The sequence below is a fragment of the Schistocerca piceifrons genome, chromosome 2 (assembly GCF_021461385.2).
Source record: "Schistocerca piceifrons isolate TAMUIC-IGC-003096 chromosome 2, iqSchPice1.1, whole genome shotgun sequence".
NCBI classification, from domain to species: Eukaryota; Metazoa; Arthropoda; class Insecta; order Orthoptera; family Acrididae; genus Schistocerca; species Schistocerca piceifrons.
The window spans coordinates 823,720,605-823,739,052 of record NC_060139.1 but is presented as its reverse complement, the minus strand read 5'-3'; the positions used below and the strand labels follow the sequence as shown (position 1 = coordinate 823,739,052).

The 18,448-nt window shown below is 38.0% G+C and overlaps 1 protein-coding gene across 1 annotated transcript in view; it reads left to right on the top strand.

Annotated features, from left to right (window-relative positions):
- Positions 1 to 17,936, top strand: part of LOC124777450 (potassium voltage-gated channel protein Shaw-like) — a 390,403-nt gene extending 372,467 nt beyond the window's left edge. Inside the window, exons 5-6 of the mRNA XM_047252866.1 lie at positions 5,558 to 5,688; positions 17,682 to 17,936. Coding sequence (XP_047108822.1) covers positions 5,558 to 5,670 — 113 coding nt within the window. The 3' untranslated portion in view covers positions 5,671 to 5,688; positions 17,682 to 17,936. The remainder of the gene's footprint in view (positions 1 to 5,557; positions 5,689 to 17,681) is intronic.
- Positions 17,937 to 18,448: the final 512 nt, after the last annotated feature.

Sequence of the window (18,448 nt, the reverse complement as noted above, 5' to 3'; positions counted from 1 at the left end):
TTACTAAAATGTGAACGGAGTGTCTTCATTCCTGGATAGGCCTTACAATCCAGTGTCTGATTTCCGAATCTGTCTGACTAAGATGTAATCCAGCTGGAATCAACCAGTCTCTCTAACACCTTAAAACAGGTCGGCACATCTCTCGAATTTGTTTATGTATAGAAGTAGACCGCTATTTATGAAGAACATCGTAATCTGATATCTGGTGGCTCAAAATGTTTATTTTTCATTTGCTGCAGGTTTTTGATGACATGCGGAATAAAGTTCAACTTATTCCCCAGTCGACAGTAGATTATCGCATCCAACCTTATTACACGGTTTTTCTAATCGAGCTTCCCCTTCCCCTAACTGAAAATTTCTGGCTTCGCCCTGAGCCATGCTCCCTAACCATAACAGCAGAAGTATCACTTCTTGATGTCTGGGATATAGCAAGTAATATTCAAAATTATTTTGTACATTGATTTAGGTTTCCTTGATGCAGAAGTGCTGACATAAACGCTTTAACTTGCACTAATGTGGTCAGTCATCCTCTGAAATACGGGAAGGAGGACAATAGAAAACATTAACCAAACACCCATTGTCTAAGCAGTTCTACTGCTCCATCTTGAATTTTTCAATCTGAAGAGGAGTTAGCGTTGATATCAACTTTCCTAGCTGATCTAAATTGGGAGCCCGACCGGATTTACGTTATTGGAATTTAGTGAGATGAAGTGTACAGGGAGCCGGAGAAACTGAGGCAAATTACCGGCAATGTCCTCAGTTTCACAGATTCGAGCCTCATGCGCCACCGAAGTAGGCCTGCTTATGCACGGGTCCATTCTCCGTAAGATCTTCTACGTTAGTATCTCTGCAAATAGTTTTACATTTCACATTTCAAAAACCAGATACATTTTTCACAGGATATCTCACATCATCGTTTCGTTAAATTCAGAAGCATAAAATTTCTAATGGTTTCGAGATACCAGACATTTTCTAGAGAGTAAAAAGAAACCACCGTGACTCACATTAAAGCACTTTTAAAAGTACAATAAAGGTAAGAAATTTAGTAATGGACACCTGGCAGATGTATAGCCATTGAAGATACTGCTCGTTTGTGTGACGAACGTTGATCCCTACTTCTTTTGTTTCCAAAACAGCTTCAAACTGCTTAGAACATCACGCATAAAAAGACACGTTGTTCTGAAAGATCTTTCGTGTCAGCTATAAACTACACTGCACTTTATGTTGTATATTCTTTCAAAAATAAATAAAAAGTAAGACTGGTTGCTTAAAAATCGTCGAACATAATATGCATGGAAACTTATATTCTTAGTGATGCAATTTTTTAAAGACCACTAAATGTTAAATTGCAACTGTGTCTTTAATGTCACTATGTATTTTGTAGATAATCTTTTACTGATACTTTCACTGTATCTATATGTATTCTATCTGTATTGTTGCTACTAGAGTAGTTAAAGGAGTGTGTTTGTCGTACAGCTGTATAGAACAGTCTTAGCAGCACTTTTCTGTGTTTCTTGTGTAAACTGCCATTTCATTCATCTCAATAATTTTGTGATAACGAAGAATAGGAAATGCAAACTCCCTAGAATTTAAAAATTTTGTTCCTTATTTCGTTCTATTATTCATCTGAATGATAGATACACCTTCCAAATCTGTCTCACTTGAAACACTCACAAGCTCAACATCTGAACATCAATGTCATTCTTTTGTTAAATTTCATCATTCCCGACCCACAGATAGCATATATCAAGACTTGACATTCTGATTTTGAATATCTATGTCCGTCACTTGGACTACTTTACTGTGAACCTAAGGATAACACATTCATTACCACTAGTATTAGTACAAGCTTACAGGACAAAGAATTAGTCACTCTCAGTACATATCATGCTAACACCGTCTAACACTACCTTTAGACTAGGTAATGGCCTCAATTTGGCGAGGAAGGAAGTCCAAAAGCTCCTTCGAGTATGCCAGATGCAGGTGAAGCCACTCGTTTCTGTTTTGGTCACACAGAGTGGGAACGTTGATAGCTACATTTCTCCTGCTGTTCCAAATAATTCTAGACATTTTTGTTATGAGAACGAGATAGAGTGATTTATCGGCAGTAAAGGTGCGATAGTGTGGCTGTGGGTCGTCCAATCAAGATCTTCTGCATACAGGCCATTGAACATGGCTGTTTGCATCTTGGAAGAAGGGCTTGTCCACAGCACAGTCATCATGAAGATGTAGAGAAAACGGCATTTGGTCGCCCAGACTGTTGAACTAAAAACGTTCTGATACATGTTGACCGTAACCTTAAAGAGTGGCCCTAAGTCTTGGTACAAAGAACAGTCTCGGAAGTTTGCAGACCCATTTCCGACTCGGAATAAACCTTGGTTTACGTACCCCACCGGTACTTCTTTCGGTGCACTAGATGCCTTGCATCATTTCGAAAGAGACAAATCCCTTACACTGCGGACAACACTACATTTAGTTAGCTGCTGACCAGTTTCTATGTATGTTGTTTCCCCCATTGAAGATGTGCAGCCTCACGTGCCGCTGTGAGAAATGACCTTTTCCGAGGTAGCCGACCCGACCTCACATGTCCATTGTATACACGTTCCTTCCCAATAGTCAAATGGACCTGCATTTACGACAGCAGCAGTTCTTCCTGAGTTTGAAGACGATTGTCACTGATAAGGCGATAAACTCGTCATTAGTTCCGTCAGTTAGAATACTTTTTATGACCACTGATCTTACGCCATGTTACATGGCTCCGAGTATTAAACTGTTCCTTGTAGACACGCTGGACAGTTCACAGTGGCACACCAACAAATCTGGCAAGTTCGTATATTCACGGTGGACGCTTCCAAACAAGATAGCTCCTGAAACTTCCTGGCAGGATAAACCTGTGTGAAGCACTGGGATTCAAACCTGAGACCTGTGGGGAAAAGCTCTGCCTACTGAGCTGCCAGGCAGTTTGGCCGAGCGGTTCTACGCGCTTCAGTCTGGAACCGCGCGACCGCTACGGTCGCAGGTTCGAATCCTGCCTCGGACATTGGTATGTGTGATGTCCTTAGGTTAGTTAGGTTTAAGTAGTTCTAAGTTCTAGGGGACTGATGACCTCAGATGTTAAGTCCCATAGTGCTCAGAGCCATTTGAACCTACTGAGCTATCCAAAAGTGATTCTTTCGACACCCGCCCTACATCTCTACTTACACGCGCACGTTCCACTGCTAGGCGAAAATTCATTCTGGAAACAATTCCCCCTGACTGTAGCAAGCCATGTCTCCATAGTATCCTTTCTTCCGGGATTGCTAGTCTCGCAAGATATGCTCGAGAACTTCTGTGAAGTTTGGAAGGCAGGAGATGGGATACTGGTAGCGAAGCTGTGAGGGCGGGTCATAAGTCGTGCTTGGATAATTTAGTCAGTAGAGCTGTTGTCTGCGAGAGACCAAGTTTTCAGGTTCGAGTCCCAGTCCGGCACACAGTTTTCACCTTCCAGGAAATTTCAGATTACCGCGCATTCCATTGCACAGTGACAATTTACTCTGGAAACGATAGCTCCTTTCTGCAGTACTGTCACATCTCCACGCCATAATATCTTAGTGTGCTAATTACAGGATGTTTATAAATTAGTTACACAAAGTAATCTTTAACTGGGAGAAACAGAAATCAGTTACAGAAATGTTTGATACAGTACTGAATAGTGTATCTTGAAGTTCAACTCCCGCCGACGCTGCTAGTTCCCGACGTTCCTGCTAGGTGACGTGCTCAGATGAGTTATTCCAAGAGTCATCACGGAGTCTTGTAATAGTACAGAGCGTGCACATTGTTGTTTATGGTTTCATAAATCCAAATCTGCTACTACAGTGAAGCGACATTCGGCACTAAACATCGAAAGCCAACCACTCCAAAGACACACGGTTATTAACTGGTACTATCGTTCCACCGAAACTGTCTTCAGGGTCAGCCAGCAGTCTCTGACGCTGCAGTTGAACAAGTCTGGTAGCCTTACAATCATAGACCGGGTAAATCAACGACACGTGTCAGCTTAGGATTGAATATGCCTAGTGTTACAGTGTCTAAGGTATTACAGAAATGCTCGTCATTCAAACCCTGCAAACTGGAATTGCTGCAAGCTTGGAGGGAAAAAGACAAAGAAAAACGAGTTGAGTTTTGTGTAGAACTGCTTAACAAAATGCAGACGATTTTCTTTAAAAAAAATTGTATCCAGTGACCAAGCCACCTTCCGTACTTGCGGTAAAGTGAATCGGAGTAATGTTCGGAAATACAATGAGCAGAAATCACATGACGTAATCGAACATATATGGGACTCGCCTACAGTAAATTTTTATCCAATCTGTAAGTTGTAGCAATATTTACGGTCTTCTCTTTATTGCCAAGTCGCATATCGTACGTGGACGTGCTTGAGCATTATCTAGTACTTCCACTGCGACTGGATATGGGCATAGAATTTATTTTCCAGCAAGACGACGCGCCACCATTGTGAAGTTGTCCCGTATCTTTGTGGGAATGTGGTGACTTGTATTGAACATGGTGGATCAACATCTTGGCCACCATGATTACCTAACTTAACGTCAGTGGAGTTTTGTGTACGGAGTTACATTAAAGAGACAGTGTTTGTTTCTCCGCTTCGGGGAAACGTCGCTGAGCGGCGACAACGGATAACACAAGCAGTTGCAGCCACACAGCAGGACTTGTTTCATAGGATTTGGAAGGAAACTGATTGTATATGGAGCATTTGTCCTGTTACAAAAGGTAGCCTAATGGAACATTTGTAAATAAACCTTGACGATATACTTATAGTGCATTCAGTGCTTTATCAAACGTTTCTTTCAATTATTTACCTTTTTCACAACTGAAGGTTACGTTTGTGTAACTAATTTATAAAATAAACACCCAGTGCATACTACGAAGTGGCGCACATACACACACACACACACACACACACACACACACACACACACACATATACCGCTTCAATGCAATAACTTACGTTGGATGTGGAAAGTCATCTAAGCGTCTGCTACCGCGTGTGTACCATGTACAGCGCTACGAAGCGACCAGTATGCACTTATAACGGGGTGATTAATATTTTGTCCGGTAAGCTTGCTTTAATCATTGCCACTTCGTTCAGCAAAGAAAGTACGAAAATAAATTAGCTCAAGCATAAACACAGTCAGAAATAGTGACAACATTATACTAAATGATGTTTTGGTCACTCATTCTAAAGCGTTTGTAAAGTAGGGCACTAATGCCAAAACAGCTTCAGTTACGCACTTCACTAAGTTAATAACAGTTATGCTCTCCACTTTGTTAATAACAGTTCCGCTAGAGAAAAGCTTTGTAAATATTTGTTGTAGATAATCTAAATCAGCAATATAATTCAATCACTTAATGTTAGTCATATTGTGCATATTTTACCAAAGCAAATCTCTAAATGTTCTCCTGCGTTAGCTGTAGAAGCTTTCGCTTTTGTGCCGTCAGTGTTTGTGTGTTTGTCTAACTGTTGCTTTGTTGCGTATGTGTGTGCCTCGTCCATGTGAAACAGCTGAAAACGAGCGTCGAAACTCGACGCTTCGCACCAACGGCACCAGCAAGAGCAGCAGCGGAGCCGCCGTAGCACCCGTTGGCGCGGACCTCAATGGCTCCGCCCCCAACTGAGCACATAGCGAAGCGCCGGTAGTACACTACTTTTTATTCACAAACCCCTCCCTCCGCTTCTCTCCTCCGTAGTCATAGCTAAACATATAAGGGAAGTTCGGCCAAGAGTACGCGTCGCTTAATAATACAAAGCTTTGCTGTGTTGGCTCCAATTTGCAGAAGACTGGCATTAGCTACCCATTGCAGCGGAGTGTAGTGTCATAAAATGCGGACATCTTGGGTATTAATGACCGCTTCAGCTGTAGTTCGTCCTTTATTATTGGATTACTACCTGTTTTGTGGCACTAAAAGCAACACCTTCAGGCGAACTTCGCTTCTCCGTCCATACGGAGACGCGGCCGCGTGCTCTGACGTACTGACGGCAAGAAAGTAAACATCTTGCCTATTTGACGGCTCGCGCATGCGCTGATAATGCGCGGGCTCGACCGATTCTGTAAAATTTCTGTTGCTCCTTTTCTTTCTTTCTTTCGCTTGCGCCTTTGTCCCGCAGTTTGTGCAGGGTCGGCGTGGTTAAATCCGATTTGGCATGTTAATTTGAAGGGATGGCCGGATGTCCTTCCCGCCGCCACCTCGTAGCCCCCTGGGACAGAATCAGTGTATCCCATCTGTCTGCGTCTAGTGTAAATCATGGCAGAGTGTGAATGTGTTTCAAAAGTATGTGAGTCGTGTAACTGAGGCGGAACGTTGGGACCAGCCCGGTATTCACCTATTGGGATGTGGAAAACCGCCTAAAAACCACATCCAGGCTGGGTGTGCTGTTAATCCGCCGGGAGGATTCGATCCGGGGCCGGCGCGCCTACCCGAGTCCAGGAAGCAGCGCGTTGGCGCTCTCGGCTACCCTCACGGTTTCTGTTGCTCCTTTACTCTCTTTTGATAATCAGGAAAGAAACCGTTTTAGTTGCGATAGAAAGCAACATATGTCCCTCGTAATTTAAGCGATTTTAATCACACATTCACTGAAATTTCCTTGTCCACGCCTAGCAGCTTTCTATCAAGTACATTTGTTTATTAGTGTGCATTTGGGTAAGAGTACTCTCCTCTGCAGTGCTTTACTGCCTACCGTCGTACAGCACCAACAGAGAAGGCAGCAAAAGCATCAGAAATTTACTAACGTTTATGAAAAATAAAACAAAATAATAGGATTATGCCAATATAGCCCTAATGTTTACTCGTCAGAAGATTTTGCACCTTTTTGCTTAACGGCAAGAGACGAAACTGCATTTCAGATAATTGAATACTAGGCCTATAACTCGACTAGAGACGTTGATCCAACGAAAGGAACCTAACCAAAAACCCTAAAAGGAGTAGAAGAGTGCTAAACTTCAGTGACGCAAGTGTGCAAGTGCACACACCAAAAATTATTGTTAGTTGACAACATGAGGAGGAGGATCCAAAACTCGAAACTCCTCTACTTCTCACCAGTGAAGAATGTTCTCCAACAGAAACAGAATGGTGAGGATGAGAAGGAAAATCGAAGGGACGACAGAAAATGAAAATACATTCTCGTGTTGCACGGTTCCGATTTGATGTTACAAACTGTTAAAGATGATAGTGAATGGAAATGAGCGTTTGGCGTCATCGGCCGGGAGGCCCCTTACGGGGCAGGTCCGGGTGCCTTAGTGCAGGTCTTATTACATTCGACGCCACATTGGGCGATCTGCGCGCCAGATGCGGATGAAGTGATGATGAAGACAACACAACACCCAGGCCCTGAGCGGAGAAAATCCCCAACCTAACCGGAAATCGAACCCAGACGCCTTAAGACGGCAGTCCGTCACACTGACAATTCAACTATCGGGGCGGACAGGATGATAGTGAAGAGTCATATATCAATTCGAGGGACCCTTGTCTGGAAACGACCGAGTCGAAAGTTATAAGTGAAAATCTTTATGATACCTCTGACAGTGGAACACATGTAGACCCCCTACTGGTACTTTCGCTGCTAAGACCATAGGATTGGGAACGTTCAGAGATGGTAGTACGAACCAAACAAGAAAAAAGAGTCTAGTAAACATGGACTCTAAAACGATTTCCTTAAGAACTACGAGCACTTGCTCGTCTTCCGTGAAACACATCTCGTCCACTGCAAGCTCTTTAGTTTCCATATTTTTGGAGAAGTTAGTGTGGACCAAATCAAGAAAGAAATGACTTTTAAACATGGGCTCTAAAGTGTGTACCTTAAGAGCTATGAACACTTGTTCATCTTTGCTACTGTGAAAAACATCTCTTCTACTAAAAAAGTATCCATAGCCCTTGAGGAATGCATTTTAGAACTCATGTTTACCAGATATTTTTCATGTGCTGGTCCATACTACCAACTCTGAAAGTTACCTAACCTACAATCTTAGCAACAGCATGTATTCCACTGTTAGGGCTACAACTTTCAACGCAATTGTTTCCAGACCAGTGTCCCTTACATCAAGGGATACATTTGACCTTCTCCATTATCCCTGAAGGTTTGTGACATCATCACAGAATCAGCCTATATATGCTCTTAGCTCCCTGAATAACATCCCGCAAAGAAAATAAAAATATTACATTTACCCAGGGTGTGGGTGCTATTTTGATGATGAATGGATACAATGCAGAGAGTGGTGGCATGAGGATTACAGATTATGAAGATGTAGTACATTATCCCTGAGACCATTATTGAAGAATCTCATGTGCAAACTCTTTCCTAACTAGGGCATACTCTTACCCACGCGTGCAGCTGAAGTGAGCAGTTTACACTTTTGTATTCTCATTCTTACTGAATATGTCCTACTATCAAAAATTCATTTACTTTTACTATGATTGTTATATAGGTATTTAAATCATAGATTTGTTTATAAATAATTTACAATAACAGATTAAGTCAGTAGCCAGATTTTTTCCGTAGTTGCGTACTCTTACCTGAATTTCCCCTATGTGTTCCAGGTTTATTTTACAGAGAATTGGAAAATACTGTGTTTGCTCAGCTACAGTAAGTAATTTCCTGTCCCAAACACAGTTATTGAATTGTGAGGATCTTTATGATACCATTGAACAGTCTTTTCCCCTTCCCTTCACAGCGATCTCATGATTCAGACATTTGACTGTGATGCAGGAGGAACAGGGTTCAAATCTGTCTAGATCTTCAGATAAAGATTCTCCATGCATCTTTCGCAGGAACATCAAGGTGGTTTATTTGAAAAGGTCATAGCTTCTCTCATCCCACAAGGGTGGGTTCTCCATCTCTGATGACATCACCATTGATGGGACATTAAACCCAATACTTCCTTTCTTATGAATGTTGAGTAGTTAGTGCACTATGTTCATTAACATGAAAATCACTTGGTTATTAAAAGGTGATGGAATGCATGAACATTACTTTGAAAAGCACTGTGGTTACAGGTTGGCATACTGGCATTCATAAGTCCTTAAGATCAAATTGTTACTAGTAACACTTCTAATGTAATACTGTACACAGAGCAAAATTTCTGTGGTAAGCAGCTACACAAATCCCTGGGGTACGTGCAGCCTGCATCCACAATATGTCTTCCCCAGAGCCTCACTCTTTATAACTTATATAGTTATAATATTAGCAAATGTTAATAATTTGGTAAAAAAGTTAGGTGTACACTATGCTCTCAACAACAGAACTTTTTGATTATGACATTGGGGAAACTCAACTTAAAGGAAGGAAGTTTTCAGAACTGAGAGGCATGTTATAAAAGTTACATCTGTTTATAGTTCTAGAACATCTTACTGAAACATCTTTAAAATACTTGATGTTTTGACAACTGTTTCTCACTCATTACTGTCCTTTTTAATTACCAATATTTCTATTTTCTCCAAAAAGGTAGTGAAAAGCAGAATTTAAATGCCATATTTCTAATGACTGGGACTTTAAGAGTGAATTAAAGAATATTCTGTTTGACAACTCCTACTCCTCCATTGAGGAGTATCATATCTTTGATATGCATCTCTTAGGCTACTTTATATAATAATTAATATCTGCTCCTTGATTTTTTTCTAACCTTTTCTTCACTATAAGAGAACCTCTAATCCTGGGGTCCAAGTGACCTGCCCATCCTTTTTAATCTTCCCCAACCTATTTCCAGCTGTTTCCCAAGTAAGAAACTAGCAGTACTTGTTCCAAAAGATAGATGTGTATATATTTTTATGTATCCATTGTCAGTCCTGAAATTTCCCTTAAAGGTAAGTAATTGACAGCATTTTAGTCTCAAGTTTTATAGTTTTCTCATTTTCCTTTTGATATAATTAATATTAGCATTGAAACAATAATATTTCATATTATTTAGTCAGTTCATTGTATTTCATTTAAATGAAAAGTACACTGTCGGCCTTTTGCTCTTTACACATTTCAGAGATCCATTCTGCTGGTTGAGTGAGATGTGATATATATTCTTGTACATTTTCATTACATCTGTCAAATAACTTATTTTATTGTCTTCCTCTAGTACTTGGCATGTTTTCAATTTTTTGTTCGTGTAGAAATCTTGGTGTAAATTTCCCTTCTCTTTTCTTATTGGTACAAAGATTTTTCCTAAGCTCTTTCTTCTCTTTTTCTAGCTTTTATATTTTTTTCTGATAACACTGGAAACATGCATTCTGCATAATAAGGCTTGATGTTTGACAACTGGATTAAAAGGCTACTAAAATGCTTTAATTCAAAGAAAATTGCAATACTTTGACACTTTTTCTGGAGGGAGCAACTGTACTTGGACAACAGTGAGGAATTGGTTTCTTGTGCTTGAAGGTGGAAAATGGATTGTAACAGCAGTGATGAAACCACACATTGATGTTAAGACAAAAATTGATGTAGATGAGAGACAAAAACACACAAATTCTAGATCACCACTTTCAGAAACCATTAGTAACAGAAATTACTTGTCATTAAATGATATATTAACTGGGTGTTACGTTCACTGACAAAACATGGAGCCAAGTGGTTGGAGGAAAAGAAAGCTCTATTTAAACCATAGGAATAGCTTCAATCAAGACTTTAATGTCCATTGCAAGAAATATTGCAGATATCTTTACCAGATCATAAAAAAAGCTGAACCCATGCACAATCCACAAACAGTTCAAAATTCCATGAATAAACTCATAATGATTTGGAACACTTTTTAGTATGAAATGAATAAACTGGGTGAGACAACTGATACTTAACTCCATGAGAATAGTAACAACAAGACAGATGATATTACATACAAATCCTTAGCAACTAGGAATTTGCTTTTTTTTTTTTTTTGGCATCTAATTTTATCCTTACATACAGAAAATTTTATATATTTATTAAGTTGAGCACTAGTTGTAATTTTTTGTTAGTATTATTTACAAAAGTTTCCTGCAATCATCCTTTCTGTCTGCTTTTGTATGAACTGAATCATTCTACATTTGTAAAGGCTCTTCCTCGTGATGTAATTTACAAAACAAAATGTGTGAATGAATTAATTTAGTATCCAAAAATACAGCAGAGAACACTAAGAAACAAATTACATTAATTCAAAGCAAGACATCAGTAAACACCTCTAGTGCATTCTAATCAAAATGGCAGTTCATATGTTGATGTTTTCCCATGGAATGCTCTCTTCCCAAGTTGGAAAGGAATTGATCTTATAATGAGAAACAAGTTGCTCAGGCAGCACTGTATAAATTGAATTATATTTACTGATGGTTGCAGAGCAGACAAAAGAAATGGAGTTAACATCTAACTTGGCTGGAGCAAGTGTGAGTACTAACCAACATGATGAATGGAAAATCATCAACATCTGTAGATGTCTTTGTCAACCTAGTTAAGGCTGTGACACTTCTTCTTCTGCCCAGGAGTTTTGAAGTAAAATAAAGTTTGTTTTACTAATGCTGGTGACCTCACACCATCACAGAATGCCTTGTACAACTATCTTATGTTTACAGCTCAGCTATGCCAAAGAGGTTTTTGTGCACTGTATATCCAGTTCTTGTAAACTGTTCATCAGAAACACTTGTAAATATTCCTAAATAATTATGATGTAGAGCTGATTTCAAATTATGTTAGTCAACACTTATGAGAATTAAAGTTAGATTAAATGTTTATAATCCTTAGATGCATGTCCAGTCAGGCTTAACTGACTCACTAAAGTTACTTTCTTTAAAGTCTCATTGAAGACACTTTATCTGTAACTAATTATTGTACATCCAACATCTTTTAGTGATGAAGCCTAACATCATTCCCAGTAACGTTATTGCTTACCCAGATAGCACAGTAAGCCGGTTTCAAACTTGTTTCCAGATGTAAAGTTCAAGTAAATAAGCTTGATCAAAGGTGGAATACTCAAGCCTGTTACTTGGATTCAAGCTTGAAACAAATATCAAAGTTGGCAGAGTTCAAGCTATATTTCAAGCTTGACTTATCAAGTTTGGCTCCAGCTGTATTTACACACGTGGAATACAGCCTGGTATTTACAGCTTGTTTTAAGCTACATAATTATTAATCTGGATTTATTGAACCTAATTAATTAAATAAATATCAGAATGGAAATGGTGTGAAAAAAATTATCAAGACATGTATGTTTAAAAAAATTTATTTTCAAAGTGTTTAAAATTGTTTTATTTTAAAATTTAATTATTCTGAAGCCCCTCCGGCCCCAGCACACAGACCAGAGCAGGATCAAATATCGCTGACTTCTGCTGGTATAATGATCCTGTAACAGGTAAAAGAAAATGTTAGCTATACCTAAACATAAAAAATGTAAAAAGTTGAAACTGATCAACCTAAATATAATTTATGCCCAAGATTAGCAAAATAACTTCAAACTCACTGATGTAGTAAGAATCATTAACTAGTATAAACGTCACTGAGTAAGCAGCTGCTTCTGGTGACTTCATTCCAAAGGGTTTTTAAAGTAATTTGAAATAACTTTTTGTTTGAAATTTTGAAAGTAAAGATGACATTTGGGTAATTTTGCGATGACTTCATGAAGAAGCCACACATCACTATTTCTAACAGTTTCAGCGCCATTTAATCTGAATTATAAAGAAACAATTACTTGAAATCATGTACACCTCATACTGTAAGCTTATAAGGAAACTACCATTTAGAAAAATGTAGATGGTTTATTCTATCCACAATTATATTTTGGTGAGTAAAACTGAATCAAAATGAAATAAAAGATGAAATCGAAATGAATTTAAGAAATTACCAGTTCAGTGGAACTGAAATGTAAAAGAACAAAAAATGTTCTCCTTGTCATATTTTAATATTGCCTTTTATTAGATTTCAGCCACATTACAAATAACAATAAAAGTAAGAAGTACCAGTAGGCCTTGCAGTATTATTTCATCTAGGGAACAACAAAATTAAGAGCAATTGAAGACCAATCAAAGCTATGTAAATAAAAAATACTGACACCTATGTAGTGACTGGTTCTTGATGTACTTTTCCCGTTCACCATGTCATTACTATTTGTATTAGCAAAGAAACTTTTCACGCTTCATGATTATTCATTCATGGTGTGACACACACGAGTATTTACAAGTAAACAAATGTAATAGGGTGATATATATAAAAAGGCGAGATTTTAAAAAGGTAAAATAGCATTAAGTCTTAATTTATTAGTGCCACGTACTAGAGAGCTAGTTTAAAATGACCTCTTTTTGCTGAACAAATTGTAATATGTTTTCTTAGCTGGTAATCCATTTCACTTTCATCCAGGTTCAATTTTTCTACATAAAAGAATATGATATTTCTTTACGTTACGTAATAATATTTAACATTTGTAATATGAGAAAAAATGCACCATCGTACCTGTAATACACTTCTTCTAATAATCTTCTTCAGACCTGGTGTAGCAGTAAGGCAGGGGATGCCACACACTTTCCGAACTATTTTTGAGTATAAAACAAACTTCACAACAGTCAACAATCATTAATGCACATCACAAAAATAAAATGGCCATAAACCTAGCAGAGTCAGTGCAACTGCAAGGCTTATAAACGCTTGTGGCGCTTCCCGTGGACGTCTATGGAAGCTATGCTGCACGCGCATCTGCTGTACAGCCTCCCAGAGAAATTACAGTTTATTTCAAGCTTGGGAAAATTATTTTAATTCAAGCTAAATTTTTACAGCTTGATGTAAACTGTGTAACAGGTTGATTTTTCAATCTTGAATTTTCAACTTGACCTAAACTCGATATCCACCTTGAAATAAGCTGTGTAACAGGTTGATTTTTCAATCTTGAATTTTCAACTGAACCTAAACTCAATATCCACCTTGAAATTAGCTTGAGTGCTAGCTGGGTAAAGTATCAATGTCTGGCTAGAAATTACATTTAACATGATCCAGGAACAATGACATGGATGTAACAGTTATCTATTCCCATCAGGATACTTGATGGGAGATCCCCTTTGCCTCTCACCGTTGGTGTGTCGGGGTGCTTGATTTTAGTGAGTATCCATGGCAGGTGTGCCTGTGACTGTCACTTCACGGACATTGTACTTTATTACAATGGTTGTGGTTTGTATTCTGCTAGTAGACATGTAGCAGCCAGCATGATAGTTACAATGGTTGGATGGAAACACACTGATATCAGTCTCCCTGATGATGGGGTTCAGGGTTGGCCACCAAATCAAGCATTCCGATGCTTTGCGGACTCGCCACAATCCACTTCTTAGGCAACAGAAAACTATGTTATCAGACAAATAGCTTATTTGACAAAGTACCAAGGTCTAGGCATGTTGTTTGTACTCTACAGTCACAATTGCAACAATCAGGTATGTTTGAACATCCATATCAACCATTAGAACATCAATGTTTACAAAACAAGAATCAAATGCTTTGGTCCTTGGTACACTTGATATCTGTCAATTACAGCACCATCTCCCACAAATAGGAAACAATGGTTTGAGTAAAGCACATATATTTTTTGTGTAGAATCTGAATGTGCGGTAAACATTGGGGGTGGGTTCCCATTTTAAAATTCAAAGTTGACCCCACCCACAAAGGAAGGGTGACTAGCAGGTGGCCAGTTGTAGCACAGACAGCAAGCCCCTTTACTAATATTAACTTTTCACCTAGAACATTTTTTTTCATGTGATGCATCATTTTCAAGAGATTTAATTGTCTCAAGTTAAAATGAATGCCCTGTATATAGAGGTTTTAGGTGACAATCTGAGCAGCCCGCGTAGACTGTTTGCTGACTATACTGTCACTTACCATCTGGCGAAGACATCAAAGATTAAAACCAATGGACAAGAAGTCTATAAGTTGTTAAATGTGGCAATTAACACTAAATAATATGAAATGTAAGATCATCCACACAAGTACTAAAAGGAATCCCTTAAATTTCTGTTACATGATAAATCTACAAACCTAAAGCCTGTCAACTGAACTAAATACTCAGGAATTACAGTCATGAACAAGTTAAATTGGAACAATCACAAAGAAATTTTTGTAGGGAAGGCAAGTCAAAGACTGTGTTTTATTGACAGAAACATAGAAGATGCAACAGATATACTGAAGAGACTGCCTTCACTACACTTGTCCGACATCTTCTGGAGTACTTCTATTAAGTATGGGATCCTCACTTGAGAGAACTGACAGAGGACATCAAAAACATTTAAGTAGGACAATTCATTTTGTGTTACATGAAATATGGGATAGATTTTCAAGGATATGATGTGCGAGTTGGCATGGAAATCAGTAAAACAAAGATGTTGTTTGTTGTGGCAAGATGTTTTCATGAAATTTTTTCAATCACCAATTTTGTCCTCTGAATGTGAAAATCCTTTGTTCACATCCATCTACATAGTGATAAATGATCATCATAATAAAATAAAAGAAATCAGAGCTAGTGCACAAAGATTTAAATGTTCATATTTCGTATGCTTTGTTCAGGAGTGGAAGCTAGACATTAGTCGGGAGGTGGTTCAATAAATCCTCTTCCAGATGGTTAAGTGTGAATTGCAGAGAAGTCATGCAGATGTAGATTATCAACATCTACAAAGAGTTTCTCCTCCATCAAATAACTCATAGCTTCATTATTTTCAATTATTTTGCAAATAATTATTAACAAACTCCCTTCTACTGCAACATGAATGCAAACATTTTTTTCTGAAAGCAAGTGTGCTTTATTAAATATTCTAATGCACCATATTATTCCCCACTCTTTTGGCTACAAAAACCTATTCTTCATCATAATCTCCATTCAATGCAATGGCCTTATGTCACATTACTGTGAGGGTCTTTATGCCTGCATAGTACCACTTTACTGGTTGACAGAGCCAGCGACATGCTGCAACAATAACCTGCCCTCATCATTCATGTACTGCTTCCTGTAGAGTACATCCTTCATCGAGGCAAACGGATGGAAGTTGGTAAGTGGTAGATGTGGGCTGTAAGATAGATGAGAAAAAACAGTCCAATTAAGTTTTGTGAGCTCTTCTCAAGGCACCAAATAGTATGAGGCCTTATGTTGTCTTGGATTTGCAATTTTGTGGTGATAAACACAGTGAAGCCATTTCTTCAATATCCTGAAGGTAATAAAATACACTTCAGAGCTCATTATTGCACTACAAGAGAGTGCATCAAACAGAATAACCCCTTCAGAGTCCCAAAAGACCATAGCCACAATTTTACCAACTGAGGGTGTGGCTCTGAACTTTTTTTTCTGAAGGAGAGGTTGTGTGGCACCACTCCATAGATTGCCATTTTGTTTCCAATTTGAATTCCGTACAAATGGACAGATGCCATTTGGAAGGCTACATGTAGTGCTGCCACCTAGCAGAACTTCATGAAACTATCGGGCTAAGGCAGGAACATTCCATGATGTCCCATAGCAAATTATGCATTTTTTCAACTGAAACTGACCGAGAAAAAGAATGTTGCATTACTTATTGAATACAACACATGTGCGCACGCGCGCACACACACACACACACACACACACACACACACACACACACACACACACACACACACACACACACACACACATTATTTTAAAAAATCTAAGGAGTAGATCTTGATATTACCTATTCAAATAATTTCTGTGGAGTAACTGTTGTACAAAATGTTTTTTTTATTTTTATTTTGTTTTTAAAGTGGTTCTCATTGTTTATCAACAACTTTAATTCTCTAGGAAGATGTTTGGGTGCATATTGTGCCTCTTTGCGTGGCACAGTCAGCCAAATCATGGATTTTGGAGAGTATTTTATTTCTACTGTTGTATTTCTGAACACTAGTGTTGCTTTAAAATTCTGCACTATGGCCCACATCATATCAATGACCATTTGTTGCCAAACTCTTTGCTATATGCCTAGCTGTATAAACAGCAATTTTCAAAATGCTGTGGACAACAAATAATTCTTTTTGAATATCTCTGTGCAGCAAATACCTCGTGTGAGTATTCTACAGATTTCTCAACAACGCAAGCAGATCAATAATATTGCTTTCTAATTCAATGTCTTGTAAACATAAGTACCCACACAAAAATATTCAGCATGGTATGTAAAGTACAATCATTCATAAAGTTCTACTGTCATTAACAGAACTACAACATACATTACAATGATCTGTACAAACAGTACTTGTGCTTTGATTAAGAAAAATTCTGTACATGAAAAAGATGGTTTTTGCATAATGTAGTACTGGCAAAAGGTTCTGTCCCCTTATGATACTAAAAAGTGCCTGATAATGTGTATGAACGTGTGTCACATAACTAATAATTCAAATGTAATTTGTAAGAACAGCATAGCAGTGCCATGAAGTGGAATAATTTGTGTGTGTGTGTGTACCATTTAAATTTATTGTCAATAGCTTATGATTAAGAATAGTTTACAATTAAGAATAATGCTTTAATGAATCTTCTGAATACAACTGCATTTCAACATACAAGTTATATTCAGGTTACCTTCAATCAGCTACCACTACTTTGATGGTTTTTTTCCTCGACATTACAGAAATTTCTATCTTTTTTTTATTTTGATCTGTAAAAACTAAACAATTTTTCAGGTTTAAAAAATAATATATGTTTATTATTGAATTTCAGCAACGGCTGCTGCAGGTGTTGCACTCACCATGAGTTTCAATCCGAATGGGGTAGGCAGAGTCACTGTCAACAAGATACTTTCAACGAATTCTGAATCCACTCCTACTGCCAGTTCACAGATCGTTAAGCCAGGACAGTATCAATAAAAGTGATCTGACAGCTTCCTTTAAAAGTCAAATTAACACAATGCATTAGAAGTGAAATAAGTTGATAATTAATACAAGGAAAGTAAGCAAGAGAATATGAGAAGTTATAGTCACAACTGAATATTTTTAATGTTCTTTTTTTGTAAAACCAGAGTGTGCTCCTGTATATTTGTACCATAATGCTTGTCAGGAACTGTGGATTTGATATAAAATGTAAAAGCTTCTTTATATTAGCATTTGCTGTGTTAAAAGAGTACATAATAAACATATGTACATACACTATAAAAATCAACAAAGTTCCAGTGTCCAAATATATGTTAGCATTTTCATAAGACAGTTAATATTTCTGAAAAATTGTTGGAATGTGTACCAAACAGCAGAAATGTAAATTGACTAGATATTAATGCTTTTGTGTAAAAAGAACAAAAAAAGAAGAGTTAAACATGTTTCTGCCAATTCATACATGTCTAAAATGAACACAATGTGTCAGAAAATAATCAGAAATATTTATAGATCGACAGGAGTAGCCCTCAATTTACCATGACTCCATGGAAACTACTTGTGAAGATTTATCCATCCTCTGTGTGTTTTCCACAAAATCTGCATGCTCATCATTTCTGC